The 20,420-nt window shown below is 41.5% G+C and overlaps 1 protein-coding gene across 2 annotated transcripts in view; it reads left to right on the top strand.

The window, feature by feature from the left end:
- The window catches only part of cramp1 (cramped chromatin regulator homolog 1), a 44,349-nt gene that overhangs the window by 14,327 nt on the left and 9,602 nt on the right, over positions 1-20,420 (top strand). For both annotated transcript variants that reach the window (XM_060901917.1, XM_060901916.1), the window contains exons 9-19: positions 896-977; positions 6,010-6,864; positions 7,002-7,167; positions 7,391-7,557; positions 10,540-10,611; positions 10,733-10,814; positions 11,876-11,983; positions 12,102-12,301; positions 12,781-12,970; positions 16,820-16,984; positions 17,723-17,868. In XM_060901917.1, the coding sequence (XP_060757900.1) occupies positions 896-977; positions 6,010-6,864; positions 7,002-7,167; positions 7,391-7,557; positions 10,540-10,611; positions 10,733-10,814; positions 11,876-11,983; positions 12,102-12,301; positions 12,781-12,970; positions 16,820-16,984; positions 17,723-17,868 (2,233 nt within the window). The remainder of the gene's footprint in view (positions 1-895; positions 978-6,009; positions 6,865-7,001; positions 7,168-7,390; positions 7,558-10,539; positions 10,612-10,732; positions 10,815-11,875; positions 11,984-12,101; positions 12,302-12,780; positions 12,971-16,819; positions 16,985-17,722; positions 17,869-20,420) is intronic.

Below are 20,420 nucleotides of genomic sequence, written 5' to 3'. Positions count from 1 at the left end.
ACATATTACTTTGACCGAATCAACACAAATGTTGGAAAAAAAGACCGCTTGTTTAACACAAATATCAATCAGTATGTAAATGGATCTGTTATTTGCTCTCCTATGTATCGAGTTACTTGTGGGTAGAAAATTTAACGTATCGGGATTTTAACTAAAGCGACTAAGCGTATCGGCAGGCAGAGCAACGCTTTGGGGAAAACCATGATAGCTATTCCAATATATTTGAGGTGCCAGTATTCGATTCCTGTAATTATTATTTAATTATGTTCTAAAACGTGGAATTAGAGGTGCACATCAGGTCTTAAAAAAAAAAAAATGCTTTTGTGCAAGCAGCTTTTACTCTCACGTGGGCAGTCGGTGATAAAGCTTGCAGGATAAGTTAGGGAGAAAACATGGTGTGTGGGGTGTACTGTTATAGGAAAATAATCAACAAATGGATGGTGTGATGTGTCCTGATAAAAGAAACTCTGTTTTGTATTACTCCAAAGTTGATTTTTTTTTTTTTACCAGTAACAGCATGTTTTTATTCCTTTTTGTGTCAAGGATTATAATTTATTTATTTTTTTTATTCATTATAGGAAAACAGTTGATCCAGTTTTAGTTAGATTTATTCATTGATTCCCTCAGGAACTTAGGAGTTTCCTAAGTTTATTAATTCTTCATTCTTAGGCTTGTGATATGATCTTTAAGTCCAGTTGTTTGTTTATTTTTAACTTTAACCAGTTAATGTCCATAAAACTTGATGAAGGACTTGTTCACCATGCATCTGCCATATGTTAGATTTATTGCCTCCACAAATTGAGCAGAATCACATCGCTGCTTGTTTATCTGTTTCTGTGCATGATGCTTTGTTCTGTTCCTGTCAAATGGTTGATGTGTGGAATGTTTGTTTCAGGATGGTCGTGGAGTTGCACAGGAAAGTGTCGAGTCTTATCGAGTTCCTGAAGCAAAAATGGGCCGTCCAGGACCAGCGAATTGTATCCTTTCGACGCATGTTTCACATGGTGTGTGTGTGTGTGTGTGTGTGTGTGTGTGTGTGTGTAAAAAAAAAAAAAAAAGTGTATGTAGATTTTCTCATTTCAGCATTTTTAGGTGAGTTTGCATGTTGTAATATGTCTTTTTATTCACTAGATAAAAAATACATATCAAGTGTAACAATATAAATGACAGAAATGCATAAATGTAAACCTAATCTAAAAACCTACTTCAACTTGGACTTAAAAATTAATCTGTTTAAAAAAACTATTCCTAAAACACTCTTATTCTAGGCATAACACTGGATCTGTTCCTTAGGTGCGCAGAAGATTCCTTTACCTTGGGCAACAAGCTGTATAGTGGGTGATCTGTGACATTAAACTTATTAAACAGTCGGTGGTCACATTTTTCAAGAAGACTAAAAATATCGAAATGAGTCGAAGTATAACATTGTTTAAAACATCTAGTTAAAAATTGTTGTATAATAGTAAGATCAGACTGACTAGCAGCAATCACCGGTAAACCGTAAAGTAATTTAGAAAGAGCAACGGAATTAAAAAGGTGGTCTATTTCCAATTGCGAGTATCCTTCCTTACGCAGGCTTCTAATCATAAATAGACGCTTGTTGGCTTCATAGAGCTTAGTCTTAACTTGCAAACTAAATTTGCAGTTAGCCTAATAGTTATACTAATCGTATTGCTTTATATTATATATCGCAGGATACACGTCATCACCCCTCTTACACATAATCAGCTCTTTATATTTGTGTGTTACAGTTCATGCCATTTTTCTATTGTCCAGTCCATAGATTGCTTAACCCTCTGGAGTCTAAGGCCTTTCAGAGACTTTGAGGCTGTTTGCAACACCCTGACATTTTCAAGTATTTCAACTAACTGTAAACATCTATGCAAAAGTGGCACATATGGTTGTATTCTGAAAAGCCTAACAAAAAATAATATGAAAGTAAAGTGAATAAATAAAACGTGTTTGTATTACAAATTGAGTGTAAACACAACTGTACAAAAAACAGGTTTTAGAGGTCTTCAAACAGTGCAAGAAAACACAATAAATATATCTAGCCAAGACTTTTGAAGTTTGAACCTTGTAAACAAAAGTGTTGGCTGCATAAAAGTAAAAAGAGCATTTAGAAATGTTTTGTTGTTTCCATACAAAATGTAAAAAAGTAATTGTATGTCAAGCCAGTGTCTCTGTTAGTCGAATACTAATTAGATGGGCGTGAAACACCTCTGATGGCCCCCACCCCCCTGTCACTTTCCATGTGCTCTGGCAGGACATTGCCTTTGCCTTCTGGCTGAATGGGGCGTGCTCTCACCTCTGAATAGCCACTCAAGCACCGGGTACTTTACATGTGAATAGCGATAGGTGTGGCCTCAGGGGCTGCTGCAGTCAGACAGTACAGAAAATCCAAAGATTTCTTTTCACTCTCTTTAAAAAGGGCCAGCTATATAATTTATTTCATATATATATTATATGAAAACTAGAAGTTTCAAGGTTTTTAATGGTGTCACTTATATGTTTGAATGACAAAAACTCACAGGGTTACAGATGTGTTTTTGGAGAAGTGTCAAATTGCCCACCGGCGGGCACTTAGACTCCAGAGGGTTAAGCACATCCGAAGATTGATCGGGCAAATCTCTAGAAACGTCAAATCTCTAATTGTGCAGGACACTTAGAAAATGAGACAATGCCTGAGGTCCTGGAGAAGTTTGGACTACAAAGCCATATGAGATGCATATTTTAGAGGAGATTTTCCTAAGCTTGTGTGTATTAGTGCCGTCCATGATTATTGGCACCCCTTATAAAGATGAGTAAAAAGGGTTCGAAAAAAATCCACATTTTGAAGTTCCTTCACTGAAAAAAATCCCGAGAAAAATCCTACCTTTAATTGGAATAAATGTATTCAAAGGGAAAAACAAATCTCTCCTCAACAAAATAATTTTCAAAAAAACCATGGCCTAATGGTTAGAGAAGCAGCATTGGGACCAAAAGGTCGCCGGTTTGATTCCCTGGACCAGCAGGAATGGCTGAAGTGCCCTTGAGCAAGGCACCTAACCCCTACCTGCTCCCCAGGCTGCTCTGGGTATGTTGTACGTTGCTCTGGATAAGAGCGTCTGCTAAATTCCATTAATGTAATGTAACATGTGCCACTATCATTGGCACCTCTGGAAATGATAGCAAACACAATGTAACTGAAGCGTGTTTCCCATTTAAATTGTACGTTTGAATTGATTGGAGTGTGTAGGAACTTTCAAGCTGTAATCCATGAGTTCCTGATTAACTGGGGTATAAATACACTAGCGTTCAAAAGTTTGGGGTCACTTTGAAATGTCCTTATTTTTGAAAGAAAAGCATTTGTTCTTTTCAATGAAGATCACTTTAAACTAATCAGAAATGCACTCTATACATTGCTAATGTGGTAAATGACTATTCTAGCTGCAAATGTCTGGTTTTTGGTGCAATATCTCCATAGGTGTATAGAGGCCCATTTCCAGCAACTATCGCTCCAGTGTTCTAATGGTACAATGTGTTTGCTCATTGCCTCAGAAGGCTAATGGATGATTAGAAAACCCTTGTACAATCATGTTAGCACAGCTGAAAACAGTTTAGCTCTTTAGAGAAGCTATAAAACTGACCTTCCTTTGAGCAGATTGAGTTTCTGGAGCATCACATTTGTGGGGTCGATTAAATGCTCAAAATGGCCAGAAAAATGTCTTGACTATATTTTCTATTCATTTTACAACTTATGGTGGTAAATAAAAGTGTGACTTTTCATGGGAAACACAAAATTGTCTGGGTGACCCCAAACTTTTGAACGGTACTGTATGTGACACAGAGGCCAAATTCCTTCAATGTGGGAAAGATGAGAGAACACACGAACCAAATGAGGGAGAAGTGTGTTGACCTTCATAAGTCAGGGAATGATTATTAAAAACAGCTACTCACCTGAAATGTCCATTTCTACTGTTAGGACAATTATTTATATATATATAATAAAAAAAGAAATTGGACACCAACTGGAACTGTTACAAACATACCTGGAAGAGGACCTAAGTTTATTTTGCCCCCACGTACAGTGAGGAGGAGGGTAAAAGAGGCAAAAAGTCCCCAAGGATCACTGTTGGTGAATTACAAGAAAAAGTAAAATCTTGGTTTCCAAGCCTCTAAAAACACCATCAGACTCCACCTCCGTGCCAACAGATTGTATGGAAGGTTCCAGGGGAAAAAAAAAAAAAGCCTTTTCTGTCAGTTAACCACAAACGCAAGTGTGTGAAGTTTGCCAAAGGTTACAACAACTTTGACTGGAACTGTGTTCTGATCAAACAAAATTCCAAACCCATTTAATCAATCATTATGAGGGGGGCTGATAATCATAGAGGGAACTGTGTTTTTTTTTTTTTTTATGCATATATATCATCTCATTATCTCTAGCCGCTTTATCCTGTTCTACAGGGTTGCAGGCAAGCTGGAGCCTATCCCAGCTGACTACGGGCGAAAGGCGGGGTACACCCTGGACAAGTTGCCACGTCATCACAGGGCTGACACAGACACAGACAACCATTCACACCTACGGTCAATTTAGAGTCACCAGTTAACCTAACCTGCATGTCTTTGGACTGTGGGGGAAACCGGAGCACCCGGAGGAAACCCACGCGGACACGGGGAGAACATGCAAACTCCGCACAGAAAGGCCCTCGCCGGCCACGGGGCTCGAACCCGGACCTTCTTGCTATGAGGCGACAGCGCTAACCACTACACCACCGTGCCGCCTCATATATAATTAATATATTTTTTTCCATCCTTATCAGCCAGTGGTCATATTACTTAATTTTATTTATTTTACGTGGAGAATCCCTTATAGCCCTGAATTTTTGAGGTCTCAAGACAACATTCAATTTGTGGATTTTTTTTTTTTTTTTAAGCGAGACGGCCTTTCGATTTCATAAAATCGATGAAGTTTAGTTCCCTCTGAAATTTGGTCATTGTGATGTATGTTTATTTCTGTAATAGCTCTCAAAATATCAGGCCATTCTGTGGCTGGGAAGTTATTTAATTTGAGGGGATTAAAGCAAATAACGTGCATGAAATCGCTCGCTTCGCACAGTCAAGCAGACAGCGGAAGTCCATGTGTGCGCGCGCATGTGCAGGTTTACCTTTGAGCGTGCACTGGCAGTTCCATCATTCTGTCGCTAAACGAACAGCTGATCACACCGAGGTGCTCGCTGACTGCCGATATTTATTAGTTTGGTCCTGCGTTTCCTTTCCTTCGTATAAAACATAACGTCTTTTCTTCTCGCTTTCTGTTAGTCGGTCTTTCACGTTTCATTTGTACACTCACGTCCTCCATTTTTCTCTCCTGTTTCAAATTTGTAGCCCACAATGCCTTGCACGAACAGGGAAAGCCCACCATGTGATGCATGATGTAGTATCTTGAATTGGGTCATGGTGAAGCAGGAAAAAATAGCGGAGAATTTGGGGCCACATGGCCCAAATCCATTAATTGTTCTATTTAAAAAATAAAAATAAAATTGGAAGTCTGTGATCTGAATTCAGTAGCTTTCAGTCCACTAAACAAAAATAATTTTTTTATGACCTACACTTAAAATGTGAAAGGCAGTATAGCTTTAATAGGCTTGAGCTTCATGAGGTCCTTGATTGATTTTTTTTTTTATATACTTTCCACTATTGTTTTTATTTCAGCCTTTTGCTTGTATTCTGCTTGATTCTTTGGAGAGTGAATGGAACATGTGTATATTTCAGTTTATTATTTTAGCAAAACTAGTGGGGAAAGAATATTTGCATAGGGATTGGTCAGTATGGGATTGTTGACTGATATTAAGGACAATGCAGGTGTGAGTCATTCTGATTACCTGCTTGTTTGTCGTGAAAAATGTCCTGACGCACAATTTCCTAAAAAGAATGCTGCCAGTTTTTGCTGTTTGTCTGGTTTGTTGCATCGAACACAATGTGCAACATCTTTATCAAGTTTTCTACCCTTAACCCTAATGTATCTAGCTTAAGAGTCTAGCAGAACGGGAGGCTCTAGAAGGTGTAGCCCTGCCTGGTGAGTCGGAAGATCTGTTCCTGTATCCAGCAGAAAGTAGCACAGTTACCGTGTTACCTGGAGTAGCACGTGTCGTTCACTCTAAGGCCTCCTGCACTGTTCACTGGCAGGAGACTGGGCGTGGTCGGCCAGGTGTAAGAGACCTGCCAGCAGCCCAGATCCTAGGGATTCAACCTGTCCGAGGGACAGGAAAACCAGGCAAAGGTTCCTCTGGGGGTGGAGACGTAAAAAGAGCCGACGGACAAATACTTGACAGTTCAGAAAGCAGCAACTGTCCTTCCGGGGCAGAGAGCACTTTAAACTTGGCCCATAACACTACCACTCCTTCCATCACTCCAACTTCTACAAGTCTGCCGTCTTTCCCAGGACAGGAAGGTAGTGGGACTGGGACTGCTGATCCTTTGGGCACATCTTCATCCCAGACGTGTTCTAATGGTGCAAATAAAGACACCGTCAGTCCAGGAGAGCCCATCCTGACAGACCACAGCACAGAGACTCCTCCAGCAGGCGGGGCCACAGCAGATGGAGCAGCAGCCCCTCCTCCTCCTCCTCCTGAGCCCCCGGGCCGTGTGGAGGATACAGCCGTGACTGGTCGCTCACCGCAGCAGATCCGTGAGGAGGGCTGGAGCTCACAGGGCTCAGAAAACGTCACTCTAGCCGAACTCTACCTCATGATGGGCAAGCCTGGAAAGCTGCAGCTAGAGTATGAGTGGCAGCCCAAGCCCTGCTCTTCAGCCCTGCCCACCACTCACAGCGTGCTTCGGTGCCTCTTAAGACTCGTCTCCTCGGAGGTCAACCCCAAACCTGTGAGTAACTGTGGATTTAAGCATAAAAATGTTGGTTAGAGTTTGAATTTTGAAAACATGCGACATCCAGTGAATATCACAAATCATGAGATGTTTTTCTCTTCTTTGCTTTTCTGTTCCTGCTGTCACTGTCACAGGCTTCAGACGTGTGTTCAGTAGGGACCTCTCCTATCAAGCCAGGTCAGGACGAACAGTCTCTGACACCTCCAGGCAAAACTCAGGCTGTGGGAACGCGCAGCCCCAACTGTGGGCGGCAGCAACACACAACACGCGCCAAAACACTGCCTAATACAGCTGGCACAGGTACAAAACACAAACATGAATGTGAAGGTTTTCAGTCATCAGGGGCATTTTGAATGTTGAGTCAGTGCGATTCATCATACTTGGTATTTAAATGTCAGAAAACATCCCTCCATTCAGTCGAACCTCCTCGGACAATTGGCAAACCGTGACGGTATTTTGGAATCTAGACAAGGGTGCAGTTAGGCTCATGCGTGCACTAATTTTGGTTGTTGCATCTCTACAGGCAGCCGGACTCTACCACGTTCTCTGTTGGTTTCTGGCAGCGATGGTGACGGGGGGGTGTTTGCCGTTCCAACGACGTTACCACCTAACAGCTCCCGCCACTTACGGATGTTTTCTCCCAATAAGGAGGCGGAGTTGGCTTTCCGTCAGCAGCTGGACTCGATCAGTGTGAGTGGTCACAATCTAAAAACTGATCTGTCCTTAACCTAGCCAAAGTAAAGATGTTAACTTTTTACCTTGACTTCATATCACACTCTTTGACGTGAATACTGAGATGATTGTACACCATCATATACAAATACACGCTCCAAATGCCTTCAATTATATGGTTGGGTTTAATGCTGTCATATACATGGCATGATGACGATGTTAGCCTGAGGGACTGGAGCTATAATATGTCTCCTCTTAAAAATGCTGAGGACGTTGACTGTGTGTGCACCAGAGACATGCACTTTACATAATGTGCTCAACTTCACAAAGCACACTGTCCTTCAAAATCTGAGACTTGCAAAACTATGGTATAGCCTTCATTCAAGAGCGCTTTGTTAATACGTCCATATATACCGTAAGTACGGTTTCCTTCAGGCTCCCCATGGTGCATTTCTAATTCTCTCTCTAAAGATTACAAAACAAGGTGATCTATATGGGTCTGTCTCAGAAACTGGGTACTGTGGGGGTACCCCACTAAATATACTCAGTCAATATACTGTTTTGAATGGTGATGTTGGTTTTAATTTGAAATAAAATGATGAAAGAAATAATACAGATAAAACTAAATCTTTGATGTGAATACTCTATTCAGAATTTGGCAAAAATTCTGCAAATTTGTGGAAAAATGGCGGCTTGCTCTGGGACATGATAAATGGTTGACTACATCGCATTCCCTTAAGGTTGTAGTCCACTGAAAAGTCTACAGTTATCACTAATTGTATTTTAATTTGTAACTTTATACACCTAAGGATTGGTGCGCTCACAGAATAATCATAACCGTAATAAAACATCATGCAAAATATTCGATCACCGTCGTAACTCCATTTTCCGCAAAACCAATACGATCGTGTGTTTTGATCTAAACGGAAAGCCTCAGGGTCAAGGTCACGACCTCACCAAAAGTAGAAACTTAAAATCATTACGCCATATAAAAATGTAGTTATAAATCTGCGATTTTGTTTTTTAAAACGAAAGCTGAAAGTTAGGTATAGAATATGTTTCTTACAGAATATGTTATGATGGTAGCTGGTCTTGTATGAATTTCTGAGCTATAAAATGAGTTGTGGTCTATTTTTTACCGTAGCGTGTTATTTGTGTGCGGGGAAGGACACACATTAACAATTTGCATGTGTAGAATGGAATTTTCCATTCCAACAGTTTGAAGTTGATCGTGCTTCCATTTGTGGTCTTTCTGTTACGTGGGTGATCTGTTCGGACGTTATCACTGAAAAAATGAGTTTTGACAGTTCTCTTTTGTTTTAGTCTTGAAGTATAAGGCAATAGAATGTTTCGTTTTCATCTTATTATCATATTTCGTAGTGTTTGCGTATTTTTGGCCAATATTTTGCAACTATGGTCAATTTAGATCGAACTTTTGATAGAATCTACGGCCAGTCATTTTGTCCCGTCCCCACCTCGTGCTCCATCCGGTGCGGTAGTGATGTCCTGATGATCGCACGCCGCGGCAGAGACCCGCGCGACCTTCAGCCGGTACAGTCGCTGTTCTTTTACCAGCGCCGTTATTCTCATCTTTCCGGTGTGTTCTTGATTTTTCCATTGTGTCCTATTTCGCCATATCAAATACCCAAACTGTATCATATTATTCATATTTAAGTGAATAATCAATTCAGTCAGCATAACTTGGCATTTTTAACCCAAGCAATCAAAAAGAGGAAATTTATTCAATATTTTCACTCCTCTGTGAAGGAGGGGCTTTAATTCTTCATGATGGAGTTATTTTATATGGAAATCAATTTTACAAAAGCATTTGGATTGTAATCAAAGAAATTTTCCACAGTGGAGGCCAGATAAAGCAAGATACTATCTTTATTCTTATTAAACATGACAAAAGAAACATTGAGTGTTAGGTAAATGCAAAAAAAATAGTAAAATTAGAAAATTTATTTTTTGACCATAATGTCCCAAATGAGAGACCAGTTTCTGAGACAGACCCATCCATCTCCAAATAAACATGTATAGCTGTCTAAACATATAACTGTCTAAGTACGTTACATTAATGGCATTTAGCAGATGCTCTTATGCAGAGTGACGTACAGCTTACTCGGAGCAGGTAGGGGTTAGGTGCCTTGCTCAAGGGCACTTCAGCCATTCCTGCTGGTCCAGGGAATCAAACCAGCAACCTTTTGGTCCCAAAGCTGCTTCTCTGACCATAAGGCCACGGTTTTCCCTGTACAATAAACATCATAAATGGTAAGACAAAGACAGGTGCAAAGTGGCATTGTGCTTTTATGTGCAAATGATCATTTTCGTGCAAAAATAAGAGTACAGTTCTGTCTGAAGAGTTTAACAGGATATTACAAGAAGATGGGTACAAAGTGAGCATTGTGCACGTGTGGGCAAATGGATGAGTGTACTTTCAGTTTGAACTCTTTGATTTCTGTCAGTTCTTTGGGGGTAATAGTGAGTTGAGGACTCTGGCTGCCTGGGGGAAGAAGCTGTTGTAGTGTCTGACAGTGACATCAGATGCTGCGGTACCTTCTGCCAGACAGCACGAGGGAGAACGATGCATGTGATGGATGGGAGTTGTCCTGCCCTATGCTCTTGGCATATCGGATCATGTGCTTCTGTCCAGCTGTCTGTCTTCCAGTTGGGAGACGGACCCCAGTGATCCTCTCTGCCGTCCTCACTATCTGCTGTCGGGACTTTTTTGTTCAGTGGTGATGTAGTTCCCGAAGCAGACAATGATGTGACAGCAGAGAACGCTGTCAGTGGTCCCTTGGTAGAAGGATGGGAGGAAGGCCTCCTTCAGCTTTCACAGAAAGTGTAGACGCTGTTGAGCTTTCCTTTTGATGGCGGTGGTGTTCAGGGTCAACCATCAGAACTGCAAAACGCCTCATTATAATTGGGGGGGAAAAAAGCTTATCCATAGATATAATTGCTTCAGTTTCATCCAATAACAGTACATGGTTTCTCTTTCAGTCAGATATTTTCCTCAACAAGCCGAGGAAGATAGGAAGGGGCCGTCCACTGAGGAAGCCACTTGTTGTACAGGTACGACAACCAGAAACTCCAACCTGAAAATAATAATTGCAGTGATTTTATTATAACTGCATCTTGTTCTGAAGTTGTTTGCAGCCAAAATACAAGCATTTCTTCTGTTTCTTTCCTGTAGAGAACATTGTTGCCTCGAACAACAGGAGACGCCTCCCAACATGTGTGCTCTTTCTCAATTCTCTCCAGCTCTTCAGCTACTGGTAATCTACAAACCTCATCAGCTGTCTGTGTACAAATAAACATTTAACGTTAACGGATTTTTAGTTTTAACGCACAGTGCTGTGTAAAAGTCCTGTCCCCTCCCCATGCAAACTTTGTTATAGGAGTTCTATTTTATGACTTCTGCATTGAGTCAGAGTGTAAAAAATATTTTAGAGTTCTAAACGTTCGTTTTCCAGCACAAAATTAAATGTTATAGAGAAAAAAAGTTTGTATCTGAGCAGCATATTCCATAAGCGAGCACTTTTCAGATTAAGAAAGAAAACATAATGAAGGCTGCTGGGTTTTGGTGCAAAATGAAGACGCGAGTGTGACAGTCAAAGTGTCCAGAAGAACTGTGGCTGGTTCTGTAAGATGCTCAGTAAAACCTACAGCTCATTTCCGCATAAAACTGCACTCACTATATACCTCAGACTACTTTTTTTTCATCTCGTCTCATTATCTGTAGCCGCTTTATCCTGTTCTACAGGGTCGCAGGCAAGCGGGGTACACCCTGGACAAGTCGCCAGGTCATCACAGGGCTGACACATAGACACAGACAACCATTCACATTCACACCTACGGTCAATTTAGAGTCACCAGTTAGCCTAACCTGCATGTCTTTGGACTGTGGGGGAAACCGGAGCACCTGGAGGAAACCCATGCGGACACGGGGAGAACATGCAAACTCCACACAGAAAGACCCTCGCCGGCCACTGGGCTCAAACCCGGACCTTCTTGCTGTGAGGCGACAGCGCTAACCACTACACCACCGCGCCACCCCTTTATTTATTTATTTATTTTTTTTAAAGCAAAGGGTCGTTTCACCAAATATTGACTTTCATTTATTATAGCTTACTGCTGTATATAGTATTTTTATTTATTTATTTATGTTTTTTTTAAAAAAAAATGTTGAAACAGTTCATAAATTTTTTTAAAAGCCATTTTTGGTCGACAGCATTTCTTTACATGCGCCTAAGACTTTTGTACAGTACTGTATTAAAATACAATTTGGAAAAAATTAAAAATCTGGATTTTTTTTTTGTCCATTTTTCTCCTCCAGGTACCGGTTCTTTTCGGCCAATCCAAAGCCGGCTGTCATCGTCCCGACCTCTTGCACTGAAAGCCACTTCCACTACAATAAATACTGCTTCTTCGAATCAACTGTCCAGTAAGCTTGCTGTCAAATATGATTTTGCCTCTTGATTTTTTTTAATAATCACGAACAAGACAGAACTGCTCCCATATTTTTGTTTTCAGAAGCAAATAACTTGTTCCTTGTACTTCAGGTGCAATTGACCTGGCAGCAAAGTCTGCCGGCATTATCCCGGGAAGCCCGTGTCAAGAAGTGGAGGACACTGCTCTGGAGACTCCGGCTCAAGAGTCGAGCCTTTTGCCACCTGAGGCTGCCACGCCACCGGCACCTTCTGACCCCCAGCCAGAACCTGAGCCCGAGCCCAATCGTGAACTGCTACAGCAAGAGACAGAGGTGTGTGTTTTTTTTATACTCTCACCACAGTGCTGTAGAATTCTCAATTATGATTAATTTTTCATAACATCAGCACTGTTAAATCCTTTTAATGGCTCATATGGTGGTTTATTTGGCATTTTTAGAAGGAATATCCACTGTAAGTGCTTTTGTTGCAGTAAGAGGTAAATCTGTAAATTAGGTTTTTGACATGGGGACGTCTTCAAGACAAGGTTTTGTGGTTTCTCTAAGCTATGTTTTGATTACTTATTCGTTTCAAAAGAGGGGAAAAAGATTAATTGTAACTAAAAGGTAAGTAGTTTTGTTCTTTCAGATTATAAAAAAGTTTATCCAGGCAAATTACTGTGGAGGAATAAGAGGAATAAAACACTGTTGGATCTGTAGTTATTAGAAAACGATGCAGAAATGAGAAACTCGACATTGATTTTTATTTTTCTAAGTCAGCCTTGTTTTCCCCCCTCCCCCCACTGCTTTATTAGGGTTCTTTGCAGAACGGGGTCTCACCACCATCTCCAGATGGTGGGGAGCCCCTATTGGCACCTCCAAGCGTTGCTTCCTTGTTGGACATCTCACTCCCTGGCCCTCCAGATGAATCCCTTCCTCCTGGAGAACCTCACACTCACATCAGCGACTCCATTATTGAGCTTGCTATCAGTTCCGCACACTATGGTGGGTTTGGGTGAAAATGGCTCTGTATGTGGACATGTTTTATTTCCATGTTACACAGTAGTGGGCAGTACACGGGTATTACAATTAAAGATAAACGCAGGACATTCTCTACACATGGGAGATGAGAGAAGCAGGGCTTTGAACCAGAATTTTTTTCCTATTGGTTCGTTCCGAACAGAAACGGAATTTTAACGTTTCCGGTTTTGGGTTCCACCATTAAATAGACGTTCCCAAACCGGTTAGAACAAAAAAAAATTCGTTCCCGGAACGGTTAATTACGTTCCCTGTCAGCTGTTTAACAAATGGCTATAAAATTGTCTCTGTCTCATCCAGCTTAAGCCAAATGTAGGCTAATTCTATTACAACCTTCATTAAATAAGACAAGAAATAATTCAAAGCAATTATTATTTCAAATGTTGGCGATTTGGATTCTCAGTATGTCTTCCCATCTACACAAACAGAAAAAGTGCCAAAAATGAAAGATAATTCGTTTAGTGTGTTACCAAAGGCTAGTCAGGCCCTATGCATTGATAGGCTAACAGAGGTTAACGTCATTTAATGTTCGCGAGCCTCTCATTAACGTGGACAAATATATTGATATCGTGTTTGAAATTGACGTTTTTGAATAATGATAGACTGCAATATTTACCTCTTATTTAAGATGTGGAGACATGATAGTAGTCCACCCTCCCGCTCTCTCCATTCAGTCAGTGAACGTCACACAGGAAGTGAACCCCAGCGGGTCATAGAAACTTGCGCAGGAGAAGAATGACTTTTTTATTTGTAGGCTACGGAAACTTTGAGGAACGAAATAAAAACCGGTATTAACCGGTTACCATTATTTTTAATAAGCGTTTCTGTTCTGGAACATAAAAAATAATAAAGTTTCTGGTTTCGTTTCTGTTCCATGTGAAATAGAAAAAGTTCCCGGTTTTCGTTTTCGTTCCTTGAACCGGTTCAAAGCCCTGGAGAGAAGTAGTAAAATTTATCACGTAATGAACCCGTGCCTAATATTGCGTGTACATACTTTTACAAGCCAAAAAGTAACATTAGCCATCTTGCTAATCAAGGGACAAACCATACGAGTTTAGAACAGCGGTTCAGAATTGTTTCTGTAAGGGGAAAAATGCTACACAGTGCTCGAAGGTGAGTTGGACTACATTTACTGTAACATTTAGCACTTCTGATGACATTGAAAATATTTCAGTCCAGTAGTTATAGAGCTGCAGGCAGGACCAGAATATTTGTGAGTGAGGAAGGAGTTTGTTTACAGCAGTTGGATCGATCTGAATGTATTTTATTATTCTATCCACATTCACTGGATATGAGCAATCACGCAGTCTGATTGGCTGCTCTACTACTAGGCTATCAGCTCATATACCTTTGCTGAACCAACCGAGGACGAAATAAAAACTCTACTCGAACACAAAACCACAGGATAAAGCAGCCAGAGATAATGAGATGAGATATGGAATGAAAGTATTTGATGGTAAGAATGTATTCCCCCAAGAATTATTATAGCATTTTTCACAAATTGTTAGTCATTTCATAGGTTTGTTTACATACTTCATCTTTATGCATTAAAACTTTTATTTTTTAAACTGGTTCAAAAGCTGAAAGAAGTTTGAAAATTACATAACTGAAACGTGTAAGGAAGAATTGAATAAATGTCTAAAGCTATTCTGTACCTCGACACGACAGCAAGACGTGAAAGTGCCTTTCAAAAAAAAAAAAAGGGACATTAAAATCCATTTGTGCAGCCATCGATAAGTTTTTAAGAAGTTTGTTTACATTCTAAGCGGAAATTATTTTGTTGGGCCTCTCATCTCATCTCTGGCTGCTTTATCCTGTTCTGCAGGGTCGCAGGCAAGCTGGAGCCTATCCCAGCTGACTACGGGCGAAAGGCAGGGTACACCCTGGACAAGCCGCCAGGTCATCACAGGGCTGACACATAGACACAGACAACCATTCACACTCACATTCACACCTACGGTCAATTTAGAGTCACCAGTTAACCTAACCTGCATGTCTTTGGACTGTGGGGGAAACTGGAGCACCCGGAGGAAACCCACGCGGACACGGGGAGAACATGCAAACTCCACACAGAAAGGCCCTCGCCGGCCACGGGGCTCGAACCCGGACCTTCTTGCTGTGAGGCGACAGCGCTAACCACTACACCACCGTGCCGCCACTATTTTGTTGGGTGTTTTGTCTCATCTCATTATCTCTAGCCGCTTTATCCTGTTCTATAGGGTCGCAGGCAAGCTGGAGCCTATCCCAGCTGACTACGGGCGAAAGGCGGGGTACACCCTGGACAAGTCGCCAGGTCATCACAGGGCTGACACACAGACAACCATTCACATTCACACCTACGGTCAATTTAGAGTCACCAGTTAACCTAACCTGCATGTCTTTGGACTGTGGGGGAAACCGGAGCACCCGGAGGAAACCCACGCGGACACGGGGAGAACATGCAAACTCCACACAGAAAGGCCCTCGCCGGCCACGGGGCTTGAACCTGGACCTTCTTGCTGTGAGTTGACAGCGCTAACCACTACACCACCGGGCCGCCACTATTTTGTTGGGTGTTTTGTATAAAAGTTTTTATTCCCTGCTGGTCGAAAGGCCAGAAGAAGGATTATGTTGTGGCGAGATCCGTCTGGGGAAGGGTGCTTGCCTTCTGAACTCCTCTCACAATTTTTTGAGGAATTTCACAAAACTTGGCAGGATTCTTTGTTACATGTCAGTAATACGCATATTGTAATTTCGTTAAATTCGGTTACATTTTACCAGAGTTACAGCCCTTGATTAACAAAATTATACTTTGACAATTTCATGAGTGTGTTTTCTTTCTGAAATCAACTCGTCTCAATTTGTGGAGGAATTTCACCAAACTTGGCAAAAGGTTGTGTTATATGACAGTTCTACTCACATTGAAATTTTGTTTAATTTGGGCAAATTTTACCAGAGTTATGCCCTTTATTATTAACAAACTTGTAATGTGGCAAGGTGTCCTTGCTTTCTGAAATCAACTTCCCTCACAATTTTTATCCCCCACTAGCTGAAAGGCCTGAAGGAGGATTATGTCATGGCGATGTCCGTCCCTTGAAGGGTACGCACTTTCTGAAGTCAACTCCTCTCACAATTTTTGGAGGAATTTCACAAAACTTGACAGGTTTCTTTATTATATGTCTGTAATACGCATATTGCAGTTTTGTTCAATTCAGTCGCATTTTACTAGAATTATGGCATGGTTGCCAGCGGGGGATATTTGTGCTCTCAGAGCACTCTTGTTGTTTATCGAATTTGCTAAAAGTAAAAATGCTCAGTTTTCTCAAAATCCAGTGAATGTGGATTGAATAAAACATTTATTCCACTCAATCTCGTCGTACATGGCTTATAGCCAACTCTGTGTTATGCGCCTCGTTGGTTATCAGCTCATGTATGACTCGATTTTGGGGAATAATTAAGTAATTCTGACCTTTGTTCAGTACACTCAGTGGAATAAGTTACACTGGATAGTTCCATGTCTGGCACAAATGGAAGATGAATGACTACGATTTGTAAAATTTGTTTCCACTCTTCTCCATAAATTACATGCATGTTTTCCTTTTTTTAATAAAAAAAAACCAAGAATAGTGTGAGTTTCATTTCCTCATAGATGTGTATATACCATAGATACACTGGTACTGTATAAAATGAACATATTGCACTTAGCTATATCACAAGGGTGTCTCAGGTGACACCCTTATTTCCTAGATAGATTTTTTTTTTTTTTTTAATCATGTTTAACAGTTCACTTTGTTAAACATTCTCTCTCTTTTTCTCTCTCCCTCCCTCTTTCCTTAGGTGAAGGATCCTCTCTTTCTCCTCCCAAGCTCAACGGGAGTGACCGGTCTAAGCTTCTCCCCACCCTCCCAGACAGTCCCAGCCACAGCTGGATGCCGTCTCCTATGCACGATCCCCAGTGGTACCCCAGTGACTCTAGCGACTCCACTCTGGGCTGCCTGCTCTGTGAGTGGCGTCTTAAACAGCAAACTAATTGAGATTTTATTTAATTTAAACCAAGGTCATTAAACTCATTAAACTAAAACAGAGGTCATTAAAAATGGGCCCAAAGATATGAAATGCCACTGTAGCAGCCTGGGTATGGCTACTTATTCTGAATTTTTCAGTATTCTAACCTTTTTGGTTGCGAGGAGGCAGATTTTTCTCATTTTATTAGTCTCATCTCATCTGTAGCCGCTTTATCCTGTTCTACAGGGTCGCAGGCAAGCTGGAGCCTATCCCAGCTGACTACGGGCGAAAGGCGGGGTACACCCTGGACAAGTCGCCAGGTCATCACAGGGCTAACACATAGACACAGACAACCATTCACACTCACATTCACACCTACGGTCAATTTAGAGTCACCAGTTAACCTAACCTGCATGTCTTTGGACTGTGGGGGAAACCGGAGCACCCGGAGGAAACCCACGGGGAGAACATGCAAACTCCGCACAGAAAGGCCCTCGCCGGCCACGGGGCTCGAACCCGGACCTTCTTGCTGTGAGGCGACAGCGCTAACCACTACACCACCGTGCCGCCCATTTTATTAGTAGCAAAGTCCAAACTCCAAGTTTAATTTTGTATCCAGATCTTGTATACATAAACTTCGAGTTTACATCCTAGAATTGTGCAGAGACCCCGTTGCAGCTTTCATCACCAGAGAAGTTTTGTGATGCGACTTGTGCCTCTGTTTCCTCTGCACAGCAAGTCTGGTGTCGCCAGATAAAACCCGAAGGACCGTCCTCCCTCCTGCAGGGCCCTCCAGTGGTACAGCCTTACTTGGCCCCAGCTTGCTTGACAGTAACTCCCATGATTCTTTTCAGGCCCGTGGGCTGCATGATGTCGTTGAGGTAAGAGGCAGCCTCACTGGTCTTTCACATTACAACCTCACAGCCAGTCTTCTACTGATGTGTTGCTTATATTTAGCTAGAATGGATACGGACATGTAGTGGGGAATTAACAAATGTTTGGGAAGGGTTTGCAACCTCAAACACCACCCTGAAGAAGTTTTACGTCTCCGATGTGTCTCTTTTCCAGTTTTCCGATGTCCGTTGATATGTTTTTCTTTTGTAAATATGCGCAAAGAAGATATAATGACGTTTTGGTAGCCTTTCGGGTGTTCAGTGCATCTTTTTCAGTTTATTTATTTAGTGCTTAATTATAGCGTAGTTAATGCTAGCAGTAGCACTGGATTAGCCTCATCTTTTTTGCTGCGCATGCCGAAAATCATTTCAATAAAGAAATGATTCTCAGCATGCGCAGCAGAAAAATTCTCTCATTGGATATTCAAATGAGCTCCGACGTGTGATGTCATGCTGTCTTGACAACATGCAATATTGTACGCTCATTCTCCATTGGGTAGAGTGACATGCTAACAGGATTGCATGCTATCGAAAAAGTGTCCTGTATGTATAATATGTAAGTGGGCTATACAGTATTTTGATGAATAACTGACCAAAGGATGATGCATTCCTGCCGTGACTTGTTCTTAGAGCTCGTCATAACTAAAAATAAAATGAGGCGGAGTTTATATTTTAGACTGTTCAAGTTGCTTTTGGACAATAATTCATGCCCTCTGGCATAATTTCAGGATGATGTGCAAATAATAAATGGGAACTATTACTTGGGTTATGCTACCTATAGTTAGAAACATAAGAATTGTAAAAACAAATGTTTTTCTGTTCAGTTCTGTGTTCATTCCTTGACATTTATTATCTGTGATCCTGCACTTAACATTTATATCTTGATCAGAAGGCATTGTAATGACAGTAAGGACTAAAGGTTCTGTTATATGGATAATTTGAATGTAGTGAGTTATAACATCAAGGGTCTGGGAAATCCAATTAAGAGGAAAAAAATACTTAACCAGCTCAAGACATTACAATGTTCAGTTGCAATGCTACAGGAGACTCGCCTGTCTGAGGCAGAACACCTTAAAGGAACAGTCCACCGTACTTCCATAATGAAATATGTTCTTTTCTGAATTGAGATGAGCTGATCCGTACCTCTCCGAGCTTTGCGCGACCCCCCCAGTCAGTCAGACGCGCTGTTACTCCTGTTAGCAATGTAGCTAGGCTCAGTATGGCCAACGGTATTTTTTGGGGCTGTAGTTAGATGCGACCAAACTCTTCCACGTTTTTCCTGTTTACATAGGTTTATATGACCAGTGACATGAAACAAGTTCAGTTACACAAATTGAAACGTGGCGATTTTCTATGCTATGGAAAGTCCGCACTATAATGACAGGCGTACTAACACCTTCTGCGCTCATGAGTGACGGTATCAATGCGCTGTCGAAGCGCGCAGAAGGTGTTAGTACGCCTGTCATTATAGTGCGGACTTTCCATAGCATAGAAAATCGCCACGTTTCCATTTGTGTAACTGAACTTTGTTTCATGTCACTGGTCATATAAACCTATGTAAACAGGAAAAACGTGGAAGAGTTTGGTCGCATCTAACTACAGCTCCAAAAAATACCATTGGCCATACTGAGCCTAGCTACATTGCTAACAGGAGTAACAGCGCATCTGACTGACTGGGAGGTCGCGCAAAGCTCGGAGAGGTACGGATCAGCTCGTCTCAATTCAGAAAAGAACACATTTCATTATGGAAGTACGGTGGACTGTTCCTTTAAATTAAAGAGGGAATGGGTGGAACAAATATACAGTGCATCATATGAGAAAGGGAGGAAGAGGGGGGTAGCTATTCTATTTAGTAGATCAGTTTTCTTCAGTAGTGAAAAAGTAATTAAGGACAAAGAAGGCAGATATATTATGGTAAGAGGTACAATTGGGGAAAATAGATTTACCTTTTTGAATTTGTATGCACCAAACGAGGACTGTCCATATTTTTTTAAGAAAATAGCTTCCATATTGGCAGACGAAGGTCAGGGAATGGTTGTAGCTGGCGGGGATTATAACTGTGTACTAAATTCAAATGTGGATCGACTACCAGTGGAGAAGGGGCCCCAATCTAGAAAAGCAACTTCGGTCCTGGGAATGATGGATGGACTGGGGCTGATAAATGTTATGGCGATATCACCATCCCAGAGATAGAGACTACACATATATGTCCCTAGCTCATGGTAGTTACTCTAGACAAGATATGTTCTGTGTGTCAAAGGTTGATATACATAGGGTGATGGAATGTGAGATAAAACCCATTACTTTGTCAGACCATGCCCCTGTCACAATGAAAATAAAACTAGGTCAAGAAAGACAATTCAGATATTGGAGACTTATGCCGCTTTTCCACTACAAACGCGGCTGAGCCGTGCCGTGCCGAGTCGAGCTGAGTCGGGCTGAGCGGGGCTGTTGGAGTTGCATTTCGACTACAACCGCGCTGAACCGTGCTGGCTGGAAGTGGGTGGACACATTGGGTGGAGTTAGCGAAAGTGGGTGGA

Source organism: Neoarius graeffei, chromosome 20, assembly GCF_027579695.1.
Source record: "Neoarius graeffei isolate fNeoGra1 chromosome 20, fNeoGra1.pri, whole genome shotgun sequence".
In the NCBI taxonomy this organism is placed as follows: domain Eukaryota; kingdom Metazoa; phylum Chordata; class Actinopteri; order Siluriformes; family Ariidae; genus Neoarius; species Neoarius graeffei.
Note: the sequence above shows the minus strand (reverse complement) of the source record. Positions and strands in the feature narration are given on the sequence as shown.